This window comes from Oncorhynchus gorbuscha, linkage group LG05 (genome assembly GCF_021184085.1).
Source record: "Oncorhynchus gorbuscha isolate QuinsamMale2020 ecotype Even-year linkage group LG05, OgorEven_v1.0, whole genome shotgun sequence".
Classification (NCBI taxonomy): domain Eukaryota; kingdom Metazoa; phylum Chordata; class Actinopteri; order Salmoniformes; family Salmonidae; genus Oncorhynchus; species Oncorhynchus gorbuscha.
Window position 1 is genome coordinate 80,664,294 of NC_060177.1, and position 21,393 is coordinate 80,685,686.

The 21,393-nt window shown below is 42.2% G+C and overlaps 1 protein-coding gene across 1 annotated transcript in view; it reads left to right on the plus strand.

Annotated features, from left to right (window-relative positions):
* The window catches only part of LOC124036565 (succinyl-CoA:3-ketoacid coenzyme A transferase 1, mitochondrial-like), a 126,181-nt gene that overhangs the window by 88,918 nt on the left and 15,870 nt on the right, over positions 1 to 21,393 (plus strand). Inside the window, exons 14-15 of the mRNA XM_046351286.1 lie at positions 10,913 to 11,002; positions 17,756 to 17,836. Coding sequence (XP_046207242.1) covers positions 10,913 to 11,002; positions 17,756 to 17,836 — 171 coding nt within the window. The remainder of the gene's footprint in view (positions 1 to 10,912; positions 11,003 to 17,755; positions 17,837 to 21,393) is intronic.

Genomic DNA, 21,393 nt, shown 5'->3' on the forward strand with positions numbered 1-21,393 from the left:
GTTTTGGGGCTGTTGCTGGGCAACACGGACTTTCAAATCCCTCCAAAGATTTTCTATGGTGTTGAAATCTGGAGACTGGCTAGGCCAGTCTAGGACCTTGAAATGCTTCTTACGAAGCCACTCCTTCGTTGCCCGGGCGGTGTGTTTGGGATCATTGTCTTGCTGAAAGACCCAGCCACGTTTCATCTTCAATGCCCTTGCTGATGGAAGGAGGTTTTCACTCAAAATCTCACGATACATGGCCCCATTCATTCTTTCCTTTACACGGATCAGTCGTCCTGGTCTCTTTGCAGAAAAACAGCCCCAAAGCATGATGTTTCCACCCCCATGCTCCACAGTAGGTATGGTGTTTTTTGGATGCAACTCAGCATTCTTTGTCCTCCAAACACGACCAGTTGAGTTTTTACCAAAAAGTTCTGTTTTGGTTTCATCTGACCATATGACCTTCTCCCGATCTTCTTCTGGATCATTCAAATGCTCTCCAGCAAACTTCAGACGGGCCTGGACATGTACTGGCTTAAGCAGGGGGACACGTCTGGCACTGCAGGATTTGAGTCCGTGGCAGCGTAGTGTGTTACTGATGGTAGGCTTTGTTACTTTGGTCCCAGCTCTCTGCAGGTCATTCACTAGGTCCCCCCGTGTGGTTCTGGGATTTTTGCTCACCATTCTTGTGATCATTTTGACCCCACGTGGTGAGATCTTACGTGGAGCCCCAGATCGACGGAGATTATCAGTGGTCTTGTAAGTCTTCCATTTCCTAATAATTGCTCCCACAGTTGATTTCTTCAAACCAAGCTGCTTACCTATTGCAGATTCAGTCTTCCCAGCCTGGTGCAGGTCTACAATTTTGTATCTGGTGTCCTTTGACAGCTCTTTGGTCTTGGCCATATATGGAGTTTGGAGTGTGACTGTTTGAGGTTGTGGACAGGTGTCTTTTATACTGATAACAAGTTCAAACAGGTACCATTAATACAGGTAACTAGTGGATGACAGAGGAGCCTCTTAAAGAAGAAGTTACAGGTCTGTGGGAGCCAGAAATCTTGCTTGTTTGTAGGTGACCAAATACTTATTTTCCACCATAATTTGCAATTAAATTCATAAAAAATCCTACAATGTGATTTTCTGGATTTTTTTTATTCTCATTTTGTCTGTCATAGTTTAAGTGTACCTATGCTGAAAATTACAGGCCACTCTCATCTTTTTAAGTGGGTGACCTTGCACAATTGGTGGCTGACTAAATACTTCTTTGCCCCACTGTATGTCTGAGTAAGTAGAGACAATAGCCTTTTCTCCACTTCAACTTGACCTTATGGAGAACCTTACCCTTACAAGTTTCCTCTTTCAGTTCAGATAAATACAATGACTTTAAACTGTTGGCAAAGCCTATCTTTTTTTCCATTTTAATAGAATGTATTTTTTGTTTTCTAATTTAAATAAAACATGTTTGACCTTTTTTATTTAACTAGGCAAGTCAGTTAAGAACAAATTATTATTTTCAATGACGGCCAAACAGGGGCAGAATGACAGATCTTTACCTTTTCAGCTCAGGGATTCGATCTTGCAAACTTTCAGTTACTAGTCCAACGCTCTATCCACTAGGCTACCTGCCTATGAGTCAAGCTGGGTCCCAAATGGCTCTTTCTGTCACACCCTGATCAGTTTCACCTGTCCTCGTTATTGCCTCAACCCCCTCCAGATGTCGCTTGTTTTCCCCAGTGTATTTATCCCTGTGTTTCCTGTCTCTCTGTGCCAGTTCGTCTTGTATGTTTCCAAGTCAACCAGTGGTTTTCCTGCTTTTTGAATTCTCCTTTTTCTCGTCCTGGTTTTGACCCTTGCCTGTTTTATGAACTTTGTACCTGCCTACCCGCCTACCTGACCATTCTGTCTGCCTTGACCACGAGCCTGTCTGCCACTCTGTACCTCCTGGACTCTGATCGGGTTTTGACCTTTTTGCCTGTCCACGGCCATTCTCTTGCGTACCCCTTTGGATTAATAAATATTGTAAGACTCCAACCATCTGCGTTTGGGTCTTTCCTTGTGCCTTGATACTTTCTGTTGAAAAAGGATGAAGATGAGTTTCTGATTAAAAGTGTGATTATAATGACTTCAAATATAGTGTGAACGTGTTTTATGATGCAGCTGTTATATTAGTCATAGATTAGGATCTCTATAGAATTATGGATTCTCTTTCATTGTCATGGAGATTTGCCTCTAATGAATGAACAAACAAATAAAATGACAAACTGGGCCAATGCTGAAGTACTGGACTAAAGCCCTGTCAAAGCGCTGACTGTATTAAAGTTTATTGGTTCTGAAGTGTGGCACTCAGAAGGCCATGTTGCAGCCCTGGCTGTGGAACTACTATGGGGGATAGATGTAGATGTACACATTCCCATAGCCCAGCACCTGTATTGTGGGTTCAATAAGGCAAGCTTCCAGCATGTGAAAGAAACCAATCAGAGCAGGGAGAAAATTAGGAACCTGATAGGTTGGTATGAGCTGCAGGGTTAATGTCATGTAAGTTAATTCAATTAAAAAATTACTCCTCCCCTTGTCCCACGTTTGGCGGTAGATGTATTTTGTTAATGCCGCACAAGGCGCACAATACCATTGGCTGACTAGACAGGCGGACATGATGAAAACACCAGTGACTTGGCATTATATTTGCATGTTGTCCAGACACCGTTTGCGTCTGTGTACCAGCCACCTTCATACCTTAACTCAATGTTAAACTACTAGAACAAGTTCTAAACTGCTTGCTCTGAAGTAGGCCTTGGAATTGCCAGGGACTTGGTGCTGATATGTATTGTATTTTGATACTGTGATTTGATGTTCTAAACATATTGCCCACCATACGTCTGCTGCAGAGAGATGAAAGAGAGCATGAAAAAACTCGTTTTTTGATCAGTCATCGAAATAAAAGTGCTGAAAACATGTTGGTTCACTATTTAAAAAGAAGATGGAGAAGCTATATGATGAAATATACCAGAGTTTTGGCACAGGTTCAGCCAACCCGCGCCAGTGAACGCTACCTACAGTAGCATAATATATATATATATATATATATATATATATATATATATATATATATATATATATATATATATTATATATATATATATTGTATTTGTTTTTACAAATCGATACTTGGAGTCAAATACTAAAATAATGTCTATGTAATTGTTGATTTTTTTCTTCTCCCTCCTCACCATCACTATTCTGAAGATAAACAATTCCACCAAAATACCAAAAACATAATAAGTCTGTGGTGATATCGATCAGTTTCATTTAACCCTCCTACCTCTAAAAATCTGCAGGAAGCCGTATTGTTGTATGCAGCTGCTGTTTGTTTGAAATAACTCTAGTGGAAGGGGGGGGGGTCCAATGGCTGTTGAATAAATATCAATAGAACAACAATGGAGTGATTGATGTGAGAGGACTGGACTATAGTTCCCTCAGTGGTCAGATTTACTGTTGCCAAGCAATGAAGCTCCATCGGACAAAATATCTACCTGATTGGTGACTGTCCAAATTTTGATGAAATATGTGAGATTACATTAGAATTAAGGATAAAAGCTCTCTCTCTCTCACTCTCTCGTTCTTTATCTATTTAAACCAAGGAAACGCACGCACCCTCTCACACACACACACACACACACACACACACACACACACACTAGATAAGGCTCTGTTTTTCCCTCCGGATCGAGCTGCATTGGGATCAAAGTGTTTTCAGATAATCACATTGAAAGCTTATAGATCTGACGGAGAGCAAATGCAGTCTAACCCTGGTGTAGACACAGGGCAAATCAGCTTACTCTCCTCAATCAACCGTTCTTATGTTGTTACGGTGCTGTTGTCTCCCAATGTTTAATTCTAAATGCAGGTAGCCTAGTGGTTAGAGCGTTGGGCCAGTAACCGTATCCCAGAGCTGACAAGGTAAAAATCGTGTCCAGTGTCTGGCAAAAGAACACAATCTTAATCTTTTCCCTTTATTGGCCAGTCTGAGATATGGCTTTTTCTTTGCAACTCTGCCTAGAAGGCCAGAATCCCGGAGTCTCTTCACTGTTGACGTTGAGAAGGTGTTTTATGGGTTTATTTAATGGGACTGCCATGCAGAAATATTCGCCCACAGAGAGAAGCACGAGATTGAACATCACTCAACTTTCTAGAGCAGCGGTCTCCAACCGGTCGATCAAGATCCAACCGGCATTCCTAGTTGATCGCCAAACATTTCTGTAAAAAAAACAATAATACAGTCAGCTGCCCTGCATGCCGGGTAGGCAAACTTTTGCCATTTCGAACCATTTTATGTCTCTGAAGATGCAAACACTGCCTTCCTGGCGGGCCCAGAGAGCAAATCACGTGCACTATAGGCCTACCGCTGGCCAATCGAATGGCTTAGATGACCGTGTCTGCAGTAACGTAGCAGGGATAAAAGGAAGCTACAGAAAAGTTGATACTGTGAGATTTCAAAACGTTTATAACCATAACTAGAGAGAGACGGTCAACGAATACAGCAATGAGATGCTGTTTTTATGAGTGAGTATATGTGTACGTTCTTACTCAGCACTGTCAACAGTTTGTATTAATCACTTTTATAAGCCATAAAATACATGTTCTTCCTACTTCCACTCAGCGCTACAACAAGCACTGCAGCAGTAATGAATGAGTAGGAAAGTGTACCTATAGGCTGGCATTGTTATTATTAGTGGCTTGTTTTTTTATATTGAACAATATTTAATATTCTCTGTTCATAAGAGTAACAACATGAAGTTGTGCAGGAGGCAGAAATAATGCGGTGCGACTCGAGTTTCACCATCAGCTGGAAAACTGTGTCCCTTTTTGGTCAGAGTCAGTGGAGGAAAGGGAGAGAGGAGGGATGTTGAGAGATGGACCCTCAGTCTGCTGCTCTCTCTCTCCGCTGAGACTGACCATCAGATGTAATACGGTGTCTCTTTTTGGTCAGAGTCAGTGGAGGAAAGGGAGAGAGGAGGGATGTTGAGAGATGGACCCTCAGTCTGCTGCCTTTTTGGTCAGAGTCTGGAGGAAAGGGAGAGCTCCCTCCGCTGAGACTGACCATCAGATGTAATACGGTGTCTCTTTTTGGTCAGAGTCAGTGGAGGAAAGGGAGAGAGGAGGGATGTTGAGAGATGGACCCTCAGTCTGCTGCTCTCTCTCTCCGCTGAGACTGACCATCAGATGTAATACGGTGTCCCTTTTTGGTCAGAGTCAGTGGAGGAAAGGGAGAGAGGAGGGATGTTGAGAGATGGACCCTCAGTCTGCTGCTCTCTCTCTCCGCTGAGACTGACCATCAGATGCAGGCTTCATCAGCCCAGTAAAGTAAAATGATTTAAATGTATGTTCACTCAGCTGTGCTTCACAAGTAATACAACAACGGATCTATTACCAGTGTGATATTTAAATCTATGTTTTTTAATTAAATGGCCTGAACAACAATGCATTCATTGGAAGGGCAATTCAAGCAAAGCCAATATGCAGTGAAAATGTATTGGGCCTATAGTTTACTGCACAAACCTCATTACTACAGGACTGTTTTTAATTGGTTAATGTTGCATAGACTTACGTTTTTTAAGTTATGTTAAAAAAGATGTCTATCAGCTTGAATTTTGACTCAGTAAAGGTTGGTGACCACTGTTCTAGAGCTTTCCCGTTAACATATCAACGTTTCCCTTTACTGTGGAAATTGTGCTCGAATCAACGCAAAATTAGCCACTTTTTATTGAAACATACCGAAAGAAAACAAGCTATGCAAGTGATGATGTTGTAAGCAGAACGCAGAGGAGTAGGATTCTATTGCATTGACACTCACTGCTCATTGCCTTATATGGATCCGTGACATTTACTTTGAACTGTGTTTACAGCATGAGCGGTCGTGAGGAGATGCGCTTGTTTTGAGATCAAAGCGAGAGCTGCATGTAGCCACGTGCACATTTAGTTCATATCCTTTGCTAGTTAGTGAGTTATTAACCCAGTTATAGATCATTTGTAGTCAGCAATAGGGGAGTGATTGCTTACTACAAGAGCACAAAACATGTACATTTCTAGACATCTTTGAAAAACCAGTTAGGTAAAGGGGCAGTGTTGTATTTTGAGACGGTCTTGAATAAGCTAAGTAGCCAATAGGCAGAGGGTAGCATTATGTGTCTTATTCTCTGTAATAATGGTATGGGAATAATAATGCATCAAACGACAAGTGGATTAACATGTTAATGTCAAGCCCTGCGTGTTTTTTTCTTTCAAAAGACTCATGGAATGTAGGTCTACATTGAACAACACACATTGGCTGCTACTGTAGGCTTAATGATAGAACAGCTATTTCCATATTCATGTTATATATAGTTATAGTTTTCTCCATTGTTTTTGATGGTAGGCCACTAGTAGGCCTACATTAGGATCAAATAGCCACAGTAGCCTACTTGGCCACTGTTAAAACTGTAACTTAAAGCAGATACAGACTCAGTGTTCACAGTAAACTCCCGCTGGAAGCCAAGACTTTGGTTGAGGCCATGACTGAGTTCCTAATTATTTTTAAAAAGTAATAAATGGGGTTCCCTGCACGCGCACACTCACAAACACATGCACGATCTAGGCTTGTTTAGGGCAAGAGTTAATCATTGTTGACGATAGGAAAAAGGGCACAGTGTCCTTTCACAGAGTGACTACCTAGTGTCAAACTCACACAACTGACAATTTCATTTTTTGTGTGTGATTACTTTTTTCCTTTTGGACTCCTGAGATTTAGTGTCCATTTACAGTTGAAGTCGCAAGTTTACATACACTTAGGTTGGAGTCATTAAAACTCATTTTTCAACCACTCTACAAATTTCTTGTTAACAAACTATAGTTTTGGAAAGTCAGTTAGGACATCTACGTGCATGACACAAGTAATTTTTTCAACAATTCCAGTGGGTCAGAAGTTTACATACACTGAGTTGGCTGTGCCTTTGTTGCGAAAAGTGCAAATCAATCCCAGAACAACAGCAAAGGATCTTGTGATGATGCTGGAGGAAACGGGTTCAAAAGTATCTATATCCACAGTACAACGAGTCCTATATTGACATAACCTGAAAGGCCGCTCAACAAGGAAGAAGCCACTGCTCCAAAACCTCCATAAAAAAGACTACGGTTTGCAACTGCACATGGGGACGAAGGTCGTACTTTTTGGAGAAATGTCCTATGGTCTGATGAAACGAAAATAGAACTGTTTGGCCATAATGACCATCGTTATGTTTGGAGGAAAAAGGGGGACGCTTGCAAGCCGAAGAACACCATCCTAACCGTGAAGCATGGGGGTGGCAGCATCATGTTGTGGGTGTGCTTTGCTGCAGGAGGGACTGGTGCACTTCACAAAATAGATGGCATCATGGGGTAGGAAAATTATGTGGTTATATTGAAGCAACATCACAAGACATCAGTCAGGAAGTTAAAGCTTGCTCGCGAATGGGTCTTCCAAATGGACAATGACTCCAAGCATACTTCCAAAGTTGTGGCAAAATGGCTAAAGGAAAACAAAGTCAAGGTATTGGAGTGGCCATCACAAAGCCCTGACCTCAATCCTATAGAAAATTTGTGAGGAGAACTGAAAAACCGTGTGCAAGCAAGGAGGCCTACAAACCTGACTCAGTTACACCAGCTCTGTCAGGAGGAATGGGTCAAAATTCACCCAACTTATTGTTGGAAGCTTGTGGAAGCCTACCCGGAACATTTAACCCAAGTTAAATCATTTGTAGGCAATGCTACCAAATACTAATTGAGTGTAAGTAAACTTATGATCCACTGGGAATGAGATGAAAGAAATATAAGCTGAAATAAATCATTTCCTCTGCTATTATTGTGACATTAAACATTCTTAAAATAAAGTGCTGATCCTAATTGACCTAAGACAAGGAATTTCTACTAGGGTTAAATGTCAGGAATTGTGAAAAACTTGAGTACAACACACCTGCTTCAGTGTTTGCTCAACAAAATGTATTTTCCTGTGTTGCTTTCATTTATTCAGTAGTCAGTGTGACAAGGAATGAAGAAGAGATCTGGAGCGGGAACAACTTTATTGGGTGAAATTCCTTCCCTCCCTCCCATCCTCTCTCACTCTCTACCTCACCCAAACTCTAATGCATACTGTATTTGTATACTGTAAGGAATACTGACAGACTGTATACACACATACCAACCATATATCCCCTGGATATTCAACAGAGCGCTGTGCAGGCAGTTGTGATTGATGAGCGAAGCAGCTTTTAAATGGGTTTTTCAGTCATCTCACCCCCTGGGCATGTGCATGCCAGGAAAGCTCATTGGACACAGAGAAATGAGAGACCTGCGTAAAATTATTCTCCCACTTGGCAATCCAATTTTGATGTTCTAATTAGATTTTTCTTCACTGGTTTTGGAAACAAATGTTTTCTCTAGTCTGTATTGAATGCAGACCTCAATTGTGTGTGTGTGTGTGTGTGTGTGTGTGTGTGTGTGTGTGTGTGTGTGTGTGTGTGTGTGTGTGTGTGTGTGTGTGTGTGTGTGTGTGTGTGTGTGTGTGTGTGTGTGTGTGTGTGTGTGTGTGTGTGTGTGTGTGTGTGTGTGTGTGTGTTTTCGTGTTTTCACTGTGTCCATTAACAAGAAACAAGCTGGCTGGGGCTGGACTCTGAAGTAATACAGTGTTTATTCAGTTGTATTCCCCACTGGGCAGACTGTTAATATGCCTCTCTCTACAGTGCATTACTGTATACAGTGCCAGTTTGGTTTAGCCTCTGGATTGGAAAGAGAGCTATGCTCAGGCCTACGTAAGAGAAAAGCAAACAACTGGCAAAATACTCTGTTTCGGGTTGTTATGTGTAGAAGATGCATTACTTTATGTTCTGTTTCGGTTGTTACTGGTGGCATGTGTGGAAGACGTGTTACTTTACATACTGTATCGATTGTTACTGGTGGCATGTGTGGAAGATGTGTTACTTTACATACTGTATCGATTGTTACTGGTGGCATGTGTGGAAGATGCGTTACTTTACGTACTGTATCAGCTGTTACAGGAGGCATGTGTGGAAGATGGGTTACTTTACATACTGTATCGATTGTTACTGGTGGCATGTGTGGAAGATGCGTTACTTTACGTACTGTATCAGCTGTTACTGGTGGCATGTGTGGAAGATGTGTTACTTTACATACTGTATCGATTGTTACTGGTGGCATGTGTGGAAGATGCGTTACTTTACGTACTGTATCAGCTGTTACTGGAGGCATGTGTGGAAGATGTGTTACTTTACATACTGTATCGATTGTTACTGGTGGCATGTGTGGAAGATGCGTTACTTTACGTACTGTATCAGCTGTTACTGGAGGCATGTGTGGAAGATGTGTTACTTTACATACTGTATCGATTGTTACTGGTGGCATGTGTGGAAGATGCGTTACTTTACGTACTGTATCAGCTGTTACTGGAGGCATGTGTGGAAGATGTGTTACTTTACATACTGTATCGATTGTTACTGGTGGCATGTGTGGAAGATGCGTTACTTTACGTACTGTATCAGCTGTTACTGGAGGCATGTGTGGAAGATGCGTTACTTTACATACTGTATCAGCTGTTACTGGAGGCATGTGTGGAAGATGTGTTACTTTACATACTGTATCGATTGTTACTGGTGGCATGTGTGGAAGATGTGTTACTTTACGTACTGTATCGATTGTTACTGGTGGCATGTGTGGAAGATGCATTACTTTACGTACTGTATCAGCTGCTACTGGAGGCATGTGTGGAAGATGTGTTACTTTACATACTGTATCGATTGTTACTGGTGGCATGTGTGGAAGATGTGTTACTTTACGTACTGTATCAGCTGTTACTGGAGGCATGTGTGGAAAATGTGTTACTTTACATACTGTATCGATTGTTACTGGTGGCATGTGTGGAAGATGTGTTACTTTACATACTGTATCGGTTGTTACTGGAGGCATGTGTGGAAGATGTGTTACTTTACATACTGTATCGATTGTTACTGGTGGCATGTGTGGAAGATGCGTTACTTTACATACTGTATCAGCTGTTACTGGAGGCATGTGTGGAAGATGTGTTACTTTGCATACTGTATCGATTGTTACTGGTGGCATGTGTGGAAGATGCGTTACTTTACATACTGTATCAGCTATTACTGGAGGCATGTGTGGAAGATGTGTTACTTTACATACTGTATCGATTGTTACTGGTGGCATGTGTGGAAGATGTGTTACTTTACATACTGTATCAGCTGTTACTGGAGGCATGTGTGGAAGATGCGTTACTTTACATACTGTATCAGCTGTTACTGGAGGCATGTGTGGAAGATGTGTTACTTTACATACTGTATCAGCTGTTACTGGAGGCATGTGTGGAAGATGTGTTACTTTACATACTGTATCGATTGTTACTGGTGGCATGTGTGGAAGATGCGTTACTTTACATACTGTATCAGCTGTTACTGGAGGCATGTGTGGAAGATGTGTTACTTTACATACTGTATCGATTGTTACTGGTGGCATGTGTGGAAGATGCGTTACTTTACATACTGTATCAGCTGTTACTGGAGGCATGTGTGGAAGATGTGTTACTTTACATACTGTATCGGCTGTTACTGGTGGCATGTGTGGAAGATGTGTTACTTTACATACTGTATCGATTGTTACTGGTGGCATGTGTGGAAGATGTGTTACTTTACGTACTGTATCGATTGTTACTGGTGGCATGTGTGGAAGATGTGTTACTTTACATACTGTATCAATTGTTACTGGTGGCATGTGTGGAAGATACGTTACTTTACATACTGTATCGATTGTTACTGGTGGCATGTGTGGAAGATGTGTTACTTTGAGTACCCCTATAGGCTCTATTGTTTACTGTATTGCTTTGTTTCTCCTTCAGGGTAAGATGGTGAAGGGGATGGGTGGAGCCATGGATCTGGTGGCCAGCGCTGGAACCAAGGTGGTCGTCACCATGGAGCACTCCGCTAAGGTAAGAGTATGTGTCTGTGTGCACGTGCGTGCATCCAAAGCAATCCCAAAGCCATCCTGTTCCAGTGTTGTCTGTAGGAGTGTCTCCAGATCAACTATATTTAGGACATCATACATATTGAAAGTTTACCTACATCTTTGCCAAATACATTTAATCTCAATTTCCCAATTCCTGACATTTAATCCTCGTAAAAATTCCCCATTTTAGGTCAGTTAGGATCACCACTTTACTTTTGTACCGGTTTCCTCCAGCATCTTTACAAGGTCCTTTGCTGTTGTTCTGGGATTGATTTGCACTTTTCACACCGTAGTATGTTCATCTCTAGGAGACAGAACGCGTCTCCTTCCTGAGTGGTATGACGGCTGCGTGGTCCCATGGTGTCTATACTTGCGCACTATTGTTTGCACAGATGAATGTGGTACCTTCAGTCGTTTGGTAATTGCTCCCAAGGATGAACCAGACTTGTGGAGGTCTACAAAAAAAATTCTGAGCTCTTGGCTGGTTTATTTTTATTTTCCCATGGTGTCAAGCAAAGAGGTACTGCGTTTGAAGGTAGGCCTTGAAATACATCCACAGGTACACCTCCAATTGACTCAAATTATATCAAATCAGAGGCTTCTAAAGCCATGACATAATTGTCCAAGCTGTTTAACGGGACAGTCAACTTAGTGTATGTAAACTTCTGACCCACTGGAATTGTGATACAGTGAATTATAAGTGAAATAATCTGTCTGTGAACAATCTTTTGAAAAATTACCCTTCATGCACAAAATAGACGTCCTAACCGACTCGCCAAAACTTGTTAACAAGACATTTGTGGATTGGTTGAAAAACGAGTTTCAATGACTCCAACCTAAGTGTATGTAAACTTCCAACTTCACCTGTATGTCCTTTGTATGTGTGTGTGTGTGTATACAGTGCCTTGCGAAAGTATTCGGCCCCCTTGAACTTTGCGACCTTTTGCCACATTTCAGGCTTCAAACATAAAGATATAAAACTGTATTTTTTTGTGAAGAATCGACAACAAGTGGGACACAATCATGAAGTGGATCGACATTTATTGGATATTTCCAACTTTTTTAACAAATCAAAAACTGAAAAATTGGGGCGTGCAAAATTAATTGGGGCGTGCACTGTATATATATATATATATACAGTGCCTTGCGAAAGTATTGAACATATTTCTTAAAAATGGAGCATATATATATATATGCTCCATTTTTAAGAAATATATTAATGTTATACTGTAACCTCTCTGATTGTAAAGAGTCAGTACCTCTAATGAGCTTTTGATTCCAGTAATGGATGAAGTTATGATTTTAAATGATGCCCTTGACAGTCCCAGAGCTCCCTATAGGCGCCTTGGTGCTCAGATGGACTAATGCTCTCATCCACTCCAACACGTACTGGAGCAGTACACCAACCTGATTATGGAAGTAAAATGCAATTCCCTGAAAAAGCCTCTGTAATTGAAGTGTTTGTTGCCATGGCTGCCCAGGCCTATGGTCTGTAATAAAAGTATTTGTGGAATTTGCTGGCTGTCCAGGCCTATGGCCTGTAATATAAGTATTTGTGGAAGTTGCTGGCTGTCCAGGCCTATGGCCTGTAATATAAGTATTTGTGGAAGTTGCTGGCTGTCCAGGACTATGGCCTGTAATATAAGTATTTGTGGAAGTTGCTGGCTGTCCAGGCCTATGGCCTGTAATATAAGTATTTGTGGAAGTTGCTGTTTGTCCAGGCCTATGGCCTGTAATATAAGTATTTGTGGAAGTTGCTGGTTGTCCAGGCCTATGGCCTGTAATATAAGTATTTGTGGAAGTTGCTGGCTGTCCAGGCCTATGGCCTGTAATATAAGTATTTGTGGAAGTTGCTGGCTGTCCAGGCCTATGGCCTGTAATATAAGTATTTGTGGAAGTTGCTGGCTGTCCAGGCCTAGGGCCTGTAATATAAGTATTTGTGGAAGTTGCTGGCTGTCCAGGCCTAGGGCCTGTAATATAAGTATTTGTGGAAGTTGCTGGCTGTCCAGGCCTATGGCCTGTAATATAAGTATTTGTGGAAGTTGCTGGCTGTCCAGGCCTATGGCCTGTAATATAAGTATTTGTGGAAGTTGCTGGCTGTCCAGGCCTATGGCCTGTAATATAAGTATTTGTGGAAGTTGCTGGCTGTCCAGGCCTAGGGCCTGTAATATAAGTATTTGTGGAAGTTGCTGGTTGTCCAGGCCAATGTAAATGGTCACCGACATAACCGTTAAAGGGGAGGTCAAAAAGGGGAGGTCAAAAAGGGGAGGTCACAATTCTGTTTGTTCATATGTTTACATGGATATGCTTTTTAATAAAAACCATTTGAAACAAGCCATTACACTTGGTTATTATCATGGCATTTCATTCATATTTTCAGTGGTGGGAAAAGAACCCAATTGTCATTCTTGAGTAAAAGTAAAGATACCTTCAAGGTAAAGTCACCCAGTAAAATACTACTTGAGTAAGTCAACAAGTATTTGGTTTTCAATATATTTAAGTAAATGTAATTTATAAAATAGAACTTGGATGTTCTCTTGATGAGTGTGTGATTTTGGCCATTTTCCTGTCTTGATTAGCGTTCAAAATGTAACGACTACCTTTGTGTGTCAGAGAAAATGTATGGAGTAAAATGTACATTATTTTCTTTATGAATGTAGTGAAGTAAAAGTTAAATAATAAAGTTAAATAAATAATTAACTAAAGTGCAGATGCCCCCCAAAAATGACTTAAGTAGTACTTTAAAGTATTTTTATTTCACCACTGATTATTATTTAAGTTATTACTTATAAATGATTTTTTTAAATGAAGAAATGCCAGGTTGGAGAGGATTTGTCACATGTTCGTATTGACACAACATGAACAGAGTCAAAATAAAGATATATGCCTACCTTTCCCTTGTCATTTGGCTTTTCTGCCTTTAAGAAAATATAATACAAATCCTATGTTGATGCACAAAACCATTCAAACCAAGTCCGATGGGTTTTCTCTCACTTTTCCCCAAATATTTGCATAACGTCACAAACCATGCTGCTATGGTCACTGCTATGGTCATAATTGTTTAACAGTGAACTCATTAGCATCTGGGGTACTGCAAGAGCGAGTCTTTAAAGAGTTACCATGTCCCGATTTAAACTCTAAAACGTTTAAACCTATCAACTTATTTTTTTATATATTTTTTTTATTAATCATAACCTCGTATCATCATTCTGAACAGTCGTAACCTCCTTGCATCTGCAAAAACTAGCCTTACTAATGATTCAGTACGACACAAACTGGTTTAATTATTTATTTCCTCGCTAATTAAATGGGAACACAGGATAAACACACACACACTGGTTATTGACTGGAGAAGTAATACGCTGAAAATGAGTCCCTAGCGGAATGACAACAACATGGATGCTTGTTAATGATGAGATGGAGAGGGACAGAGACGCTTAGCATTGCCACATTCAGAAACTACTCTCACCTACAATAACCACATACTTTGCACACGAACCACCACCCGCTTTGAGCAAGAAATCATAAATGTATTTACGTGAAATGGCTAAGGTGTATGTAAACTTCCGACTTCAACTGTGCATCAGTGGTTCCCAAACTTTTTATAGTCCCCATACCACTTCAAACATTCAGCCTCCAGCTGCGTACCTCCTCTAGCACCAGGGTCAGCGCACTCTCAAATGTTTGTTTTTTTGCCATCATTGTAAGCCTGCCACACACACACTACACTATACGATACATTTATTAAATGTAAGAATGAGTGTGGATTTTTGTCACAACCCGGCTCGTGGGAAGTGACAAAGAGCTCTTATAGGACCAGAGCACAAAATAATAATATAATAATAATCAATATTTTTGCTCTTTATTTAGCCATCTTACATATATAACCTTATTTGTTAAACAAAAATTGTAAATGACTCGCCACAGGTAATGAGAAGTTTGTGCTTGAAAGGATGCTCTTAACTCTGCGATGTTGGGTTTGTATTGGAGAGAGTCCCAGTCTTAAATAATTCTCCACACACAGTCTGTGCCTATATTTAGTTTTCATGCTAGTGAGGGCCGAGAATCCACTCTCACATAGTTACATGGTTGCGAAGGGCATCAGTGTCTTAACAGTGCGATTTGCCAAGGCAGGATACTCTGGCAGTGGCTTCTGATTAAATTCAATTTTCACAGAACCGCTTGTTACAATTTCAATGAGGCTCTCTTGTTCTGATATCGGTAAGTGGACTGGAGGCAGGGCATGAAAGGGATAACGAATCCATTTGTTTGTGTCCACCCGTTTCGGGAAAGTACCTGCATAATTGCGCACCCAACTCACTCAGGTGCTTCGGTATATCACGTTTGACATTGTCCGTAAGCTTGAGTTCGTTTGCACCCAAAAATAATCCTACAATGATGGAAAGACCTGTGTGTTGTCCTGTCTCCCTGTCATGGCTTTTGCACCATCTGTACAGATACCTATACACCTTGACCACCAAAGTCCATTTGATGTCACAATGCTGTCCAGTACTTAAAAAACATCCTCTCCCACCACGTCTGTTGACTCATCCAGCTGTAACACACATATACCAGGAGCTGTGCCAGGCCCACCACGTCTGTTGACTCATCCAGCTATAACAGACATATACCAGGACCTGTGCTAGGCCCTCCATGTCTGTTGGGAGTATTTGTGGCTGTGGTTGTCTAGTCCTATGTCCTGTAATGGGAGTATTTGTGGCTGTGGTTGTCCAGTCCTATGACCTGTAATGGGAGTATTTGTGACTGTGGTTGTCCAGTCCTATGACCTGTAATGGGAGTATTTGTGACTGTGGTTGTCCAGTCCTATGACCTGTAATGGGAGTATTGTGGCTGTCCAGTCCTATGACCTGTAATGGGAGTGTTTGTGGCTGTGGCTCTCCAGTCCTATGACCTGTAATGGGAGTATTGTGGCTGTCCAGTCCTATGACCTGTAATGGGAGTAATTGTGGCTGTCCAGTCCTATGACCTGTAATGGGAGTATTGTGGTTGTCCAGTCCTATGACCTGTAATGGGAGTATTTGTGGCTGTCCAGTCCTATGACCTGTAATGGGAGTATTTTTTGGTTGTCCAGTCCTATGACCTGTAATGGGAGTATTGTGGCTGTCCAGTCCTATGACCTGTAATGGGAGTATTTGTGGCTGTCCAATCCTATGACCTGTAATGGGAGTATTTGTGGCTGTCCAGTCCTATGACCTGTAATGGGAGTAGTGTGGCTGTCCAGTCCTATGACCTGTAATGGGAGTGTTTGTGGCTGTGGCTCTCCAGTCCTATGATCTGTAATGGGAGTATTGTGGCTGTCCAGTCCTATGACCTGTAATGGGAGTGTTTGTGGCTGTGGCTCTCCAGTCCTATGACCTGTAATGGGAGTATTGTGGCTGTCCAGTCCTATGACCTGTAATGGGAGTAGTGTGGCTGTCCAGTCCTATGACCTGTAATGGGAGTGTTTGTGGCTGTGGCTCTCCAGTCCTATGACCTGTAATGGGAGTATTGTGGCTGTCCAGTCCTATGACCTGTAATGGGAGTATTTGTGGCTGTCCAGTCCTATGACCTGTAATGGGAGTATTGTGGCTGTCCAGTCCTATGACCTGTAATGGGAGTATTGTGGCTGTCCAGTCCTATGACCTGTAATGGGAGTGTTTGTGGCTGTGGCTCTCCAGTCCTATGACCTGTAATGGGAGTATTGTGGCTGTCCAGTCCTATGACCTGTAATGGGAGTATTGTGGCTGTCCAGTCCTATGACCTGTAATGGGAGTATTTGTGGCTGTCCAGTCCTATGACCTGTAATGGGAGTATTGTGGCTGTCCAGTCCTATGACCTGTAATGGGAGTAGTGTGGCTGTCCAGTCCTACGACCTGTAATGGGAGTAGTGTGGCTGTCCAGTCCTATGACCTGTAATGGGAGTATTGTGGCTGTCCAGTCCTATGACCTGTAATGGGAGTAGTGTGGCTGTCCAGTCCTACGACCTGTAATGGGAGTAGTGTGGCTGTCCAGTCCTATGACCTGTAATGGGAGTAGTGTGGCTGTCTAGTCCTATGACCTGTAATGGGAGTAGTGTGGCTGTCCAGTCCTATGACCTGTAATGGGTGTAGTGTGGCTGTCCAGTCCTATGACCTGTAATGGGAGTAGTGTGGCTGTCCAGTCCTATGACCTGTAATGGGAGTAGTGTGGCTGTCCTATGACCTGTAATGGGTGTAGTGTGGTTGTCCAGTCCTATGACCTGTAATGGGTGTAGTGTGGCTGTCCAGTCCTATGACCTGTAATGGGTGTAGTGTGGCTGTCCAGATGGTGGAGCGGGTGGATGTAATTGAGGATGTTTATTGATACCGGTTGACTGCTGCTCCAGTCTTAGTTCTCCCCTCCCTTCACACTGCTCATCATGAGCAAGCTGTGTGTGTGTGTGTGGGGGGGGGGGGGGGGGGATCACACACCCCTAGGACAGAGGTACCTTATAGAACATAAACATTAACTCATGTTCTGGAATGCAGTATCACCCAGAGACATCATAAATCTTCCAGAGGCCCATCCTCAGCAGAACACGCACAGATGACCATTCTAACAACCCCTTATTCTGTTGCATAAAACAACCATTTGATGCAATAATGGCATTATAACAATCTCTTGTAATTTCTCCACCATGCCAGTTCAACTGGGTCGTTGTGTATGACCTTTAACATAAACTTTGCTCTCTCTGTCTTTTTCCTTTGTTCTTTGTCAGGGAGGAAAATTCAAGATTCTGGACACATGCAACCTGCCACTGACAGGAAAACAGTGTGTGGATCGGATCATCACTGAAAAGGTGTGTGTGTGTGTGTGTGTGTGTGTGTGTGTGTGTGTGTGTGTGTGTGTGTGTGTGTGTGTGTGTGTGTGTGTGTGTGTGTGTGTGTGTGTGTGTGTGTGTGTGTGTGTGTGTGTGTGTGTGTGTGTGTGTGTGTGTGTGTGTGAATGTCTTCCACACAGAAAGATTGAAATGACTCTTCAAAACAACTCTGTTATAATCCAGGTATTTTGGAGTCCAACTGGGGCAAGTTAGACGCCTGGGTTATATTATACCTAAACTGAATATGAGTCATAATGTCAGGCTTTATGGGAAACACTTTGCTCTGGTGACTATACAGTACTACTGACTCACTGTGACCTAGAGCTGACATGCTCCTCTCCAGCTCACTGTAGACCTAGAGCTGACATGCTCCTCTCTAGCTCACTGTAGACCTAGAGCTGACATGCTCCTCTCCAGCTCACTGTAGACCTAGAGCTGACACGCTCCTCTCTAGCTCACTGTAGACCTAGAGCTGACATGCTCCTCTCTAGCTCACTGTAGACCTAGAGCTGACACGCTCCTCTCTAGCTCACTGTAGACCTAGAGCTGACATGCTCCTCCCCAGCTCACTGTAGACCTAGAGCTGACACGCTCCTCTCTAGCTCACTGTAGACCTAGAGCTGACATGCTCCTCTCCAGCTCACTGTAGACCTAGAGCTGACATGCTCCTCTCCAGCTCACTGTAGACCTAGAGCTGACACGCTCCTCTCTAGCTCACTGTAGACCTAGAGCTGACATGCTCCTCTCCAGCTCACTGTAGACCTAGAGCTGACATGCTCCTCTCTAGCTCACTGTAGACCTAGAGCTGACACGCTCCTCTCTAGCTCACTGTAGACCTAGAGCTGACATGCTCCTCTCCAGCTCACTGTAGACCTAGAGCTGACATGCTCCTCTCCAGCGCACTGTAGCCCTAGAGCTGACATGCTCCTCTCCAGCTCACTGTAGACCTAGAGCTGACACGCTCCTCTCCAGCTCACTGTAGACCTAGAGCTGACATGCTCCTCTCCAGCTCACTGTAGACCTAGAGCTGACACGCTCCTCTCCAGCTCACAGAATCATGAGGGTTTATAGCATTGGAAAAGGTTGAAAGAGCACAAACAGAATCGCTTGGCCTTGGCGGTTGGAAGCCACTGGGCTTGTTTCAGTATTCTAAACAATACACCCAATCTTTTTACCTGGTAAATGTATTATATAGACAAAGACACACACTGAAAGAGAGATGGAAACACACACACACCCACATCAAACAACACACTCACATCAGGGACTGATAGATGGTATTGATGCTACAGAGAGACATGGGGAGATGGAAATGACTTTTATTTGGTTAACCATAATCCAATCAGCAGATTTCTGCTAGGACGCCCAATCTTGATTTGACATCCCAGAATGTAGGGCTGTATTCTACGATGGCGAATTTTATGATGTTAACAGCTCCACCACATGGCCCAACGTACCGCTAGTAATGCTTCATCTGGAAATCCCTAAAGAGCTGTAACGTTCTTACGTTTGCAAAGCTGCAGAAATAATTACCATTACAGTATAAAAAAAAGCATTAGGATTTCTAACATTTCAGTAATCATTTGTACTTTTTGTAAATTAGTCAAACAAAGAATATAATGTTTTCGTGATGTTTGAAAAACCACAGTTATTTCTTATGGTAGGATTGTAAAATGTTCTAGCAACGTGATTGCTGCAGCCAATATTTTTGTTCTAAATGACAGACTCAGAGGACGGCCTATCACACAGAGGATGCCTATCACACATAGGCATCCTCTGAGCTGGTACCTGTTTCAGTCTGAATATCATCTAGCTAGCAGGTACAGTGGCTCCTCCTTTAAAAGTTGTGAGCTTACACCGCGGGACTTAGAGTTACCCAGCGTCACGGGTAACGTTTGTGCATATTCTTTTAGGAAATCACTATTTAGCAAGTTCTTTTTTTCAGCCATATCCAATATCAGGTGTATCAAACTCATTCATTGTAGCAAGCAGGGAGCAGGTTTCGAATCCTAAACATTCTAGCCCGAAGTCCAGCACACTATCGACTGTGCCCAAATGTATTAATTGGGGTTGGGGCCGATTGTGGATAAAAACACTTTGGCAGTTGTAATCTTTAACATGGAAAGGAGAAAAAGTATTATGATTAGTTTTTCACAAGCGTAGCAGGATGAGCTATTAGCTGAACAGTAGACTATTCAGCCAACTAAAGAATTGTCTAATAGCTGAGCGAGGTGTGAACCCCCCTCCCCAACTTGCAACAAATCATTTTCAGGACTATCTAGAAAAAGCAGCGGAGATGCGCAATAGGTTTCTAAGAAGAGGATATTCTCCACAATGTGTCGATGAAGCTCTTCATTTGCCATTGGGGTAAACAGGAGATGAACTGCTACAAAAAAGACCCTCTAAAGCTAAAGAACACTCTGTTCACAACTACATATACTTTGAACTCGCAAAAAGTGGGAGATGCTGTCAAGAAACACTGGAATATTTTATTTACGTGATAAATTGGTCCATGCCAACTGCCAGCCACAAGAAAATCAGCCAGAATGTTTTGGGATTTTCACCCCCCAGACATTATTTCCTAAAGGTCTTAATTATGAAATGCCTATGTATGTTATGTTATAAATTTGAACATTAATTATGCCCCTATTTCAGATTACTCTGACATTTTTCTTACACTATACCCAATGATTTATGAAAACTTGCTTGGTAGGTCGAGATCCTCATTGTGGTTTTACAGACATGTTTAATACATTTTATGTACACACTTCATTTGAATATTTATGAAATGCATATTGTTATATTTGGTAGCTTAGTAAAGATCAGTGATACGATCAAGAGCTGTGTGTGTGTTCCTACTTTTTCCTCATCTTATCCGGCTGTTGCCATGCAACTGTAAAAAAAGATAGCTCAGATGTGCGCCTAAAAAGTCCAGCAAGCACCAGGACCCTCTACGTTTCAACTTTAGTAGACGGTCCTGGTGCTTGCTGGACTTTCTTAGGCGCCTCACAACAATTGAACCGCTCTCCTGGAAGTTCTTGATGATCCGATAAATTATTTATTTAGGTGCAATCATACTGGTACCAATATCCTTTCCTGTGAAGCCCTTTTTGTGCAAAGCTATGATGACGGCATGTGTTTCCTTGCAGGTAACCATGGTTGATAGAGGAAGAACAATGATGTGTGATTATGTGTGACGTGGGTACAGTAAAGAATGTAGCCATCATGCACATGATTCCTATTAGCAGGACAATAGACTTTTTATATCCTGGCTACTGTTGTGAAAATCCCTCAACTTGCAATGTATTCCATGCTTAAGTACTCTAAAGTGTTACATTTCTAACTTAAAACAGCATTACTTCATCAACATCTTTATGCTTTCGTTAGTCTTCTTGATCTTCATCCTTTTTTCCCCATGGGCTAGGTCCATCTTCTGTGCGCTGCTCTGCGGCCTGTCCCGTGCCTCCTGCTCTCGTGCCTTAAATCCCATGCGCCTACCACTATCTCAGTGGATAAAGCTGGAGAACTGCAAGGCA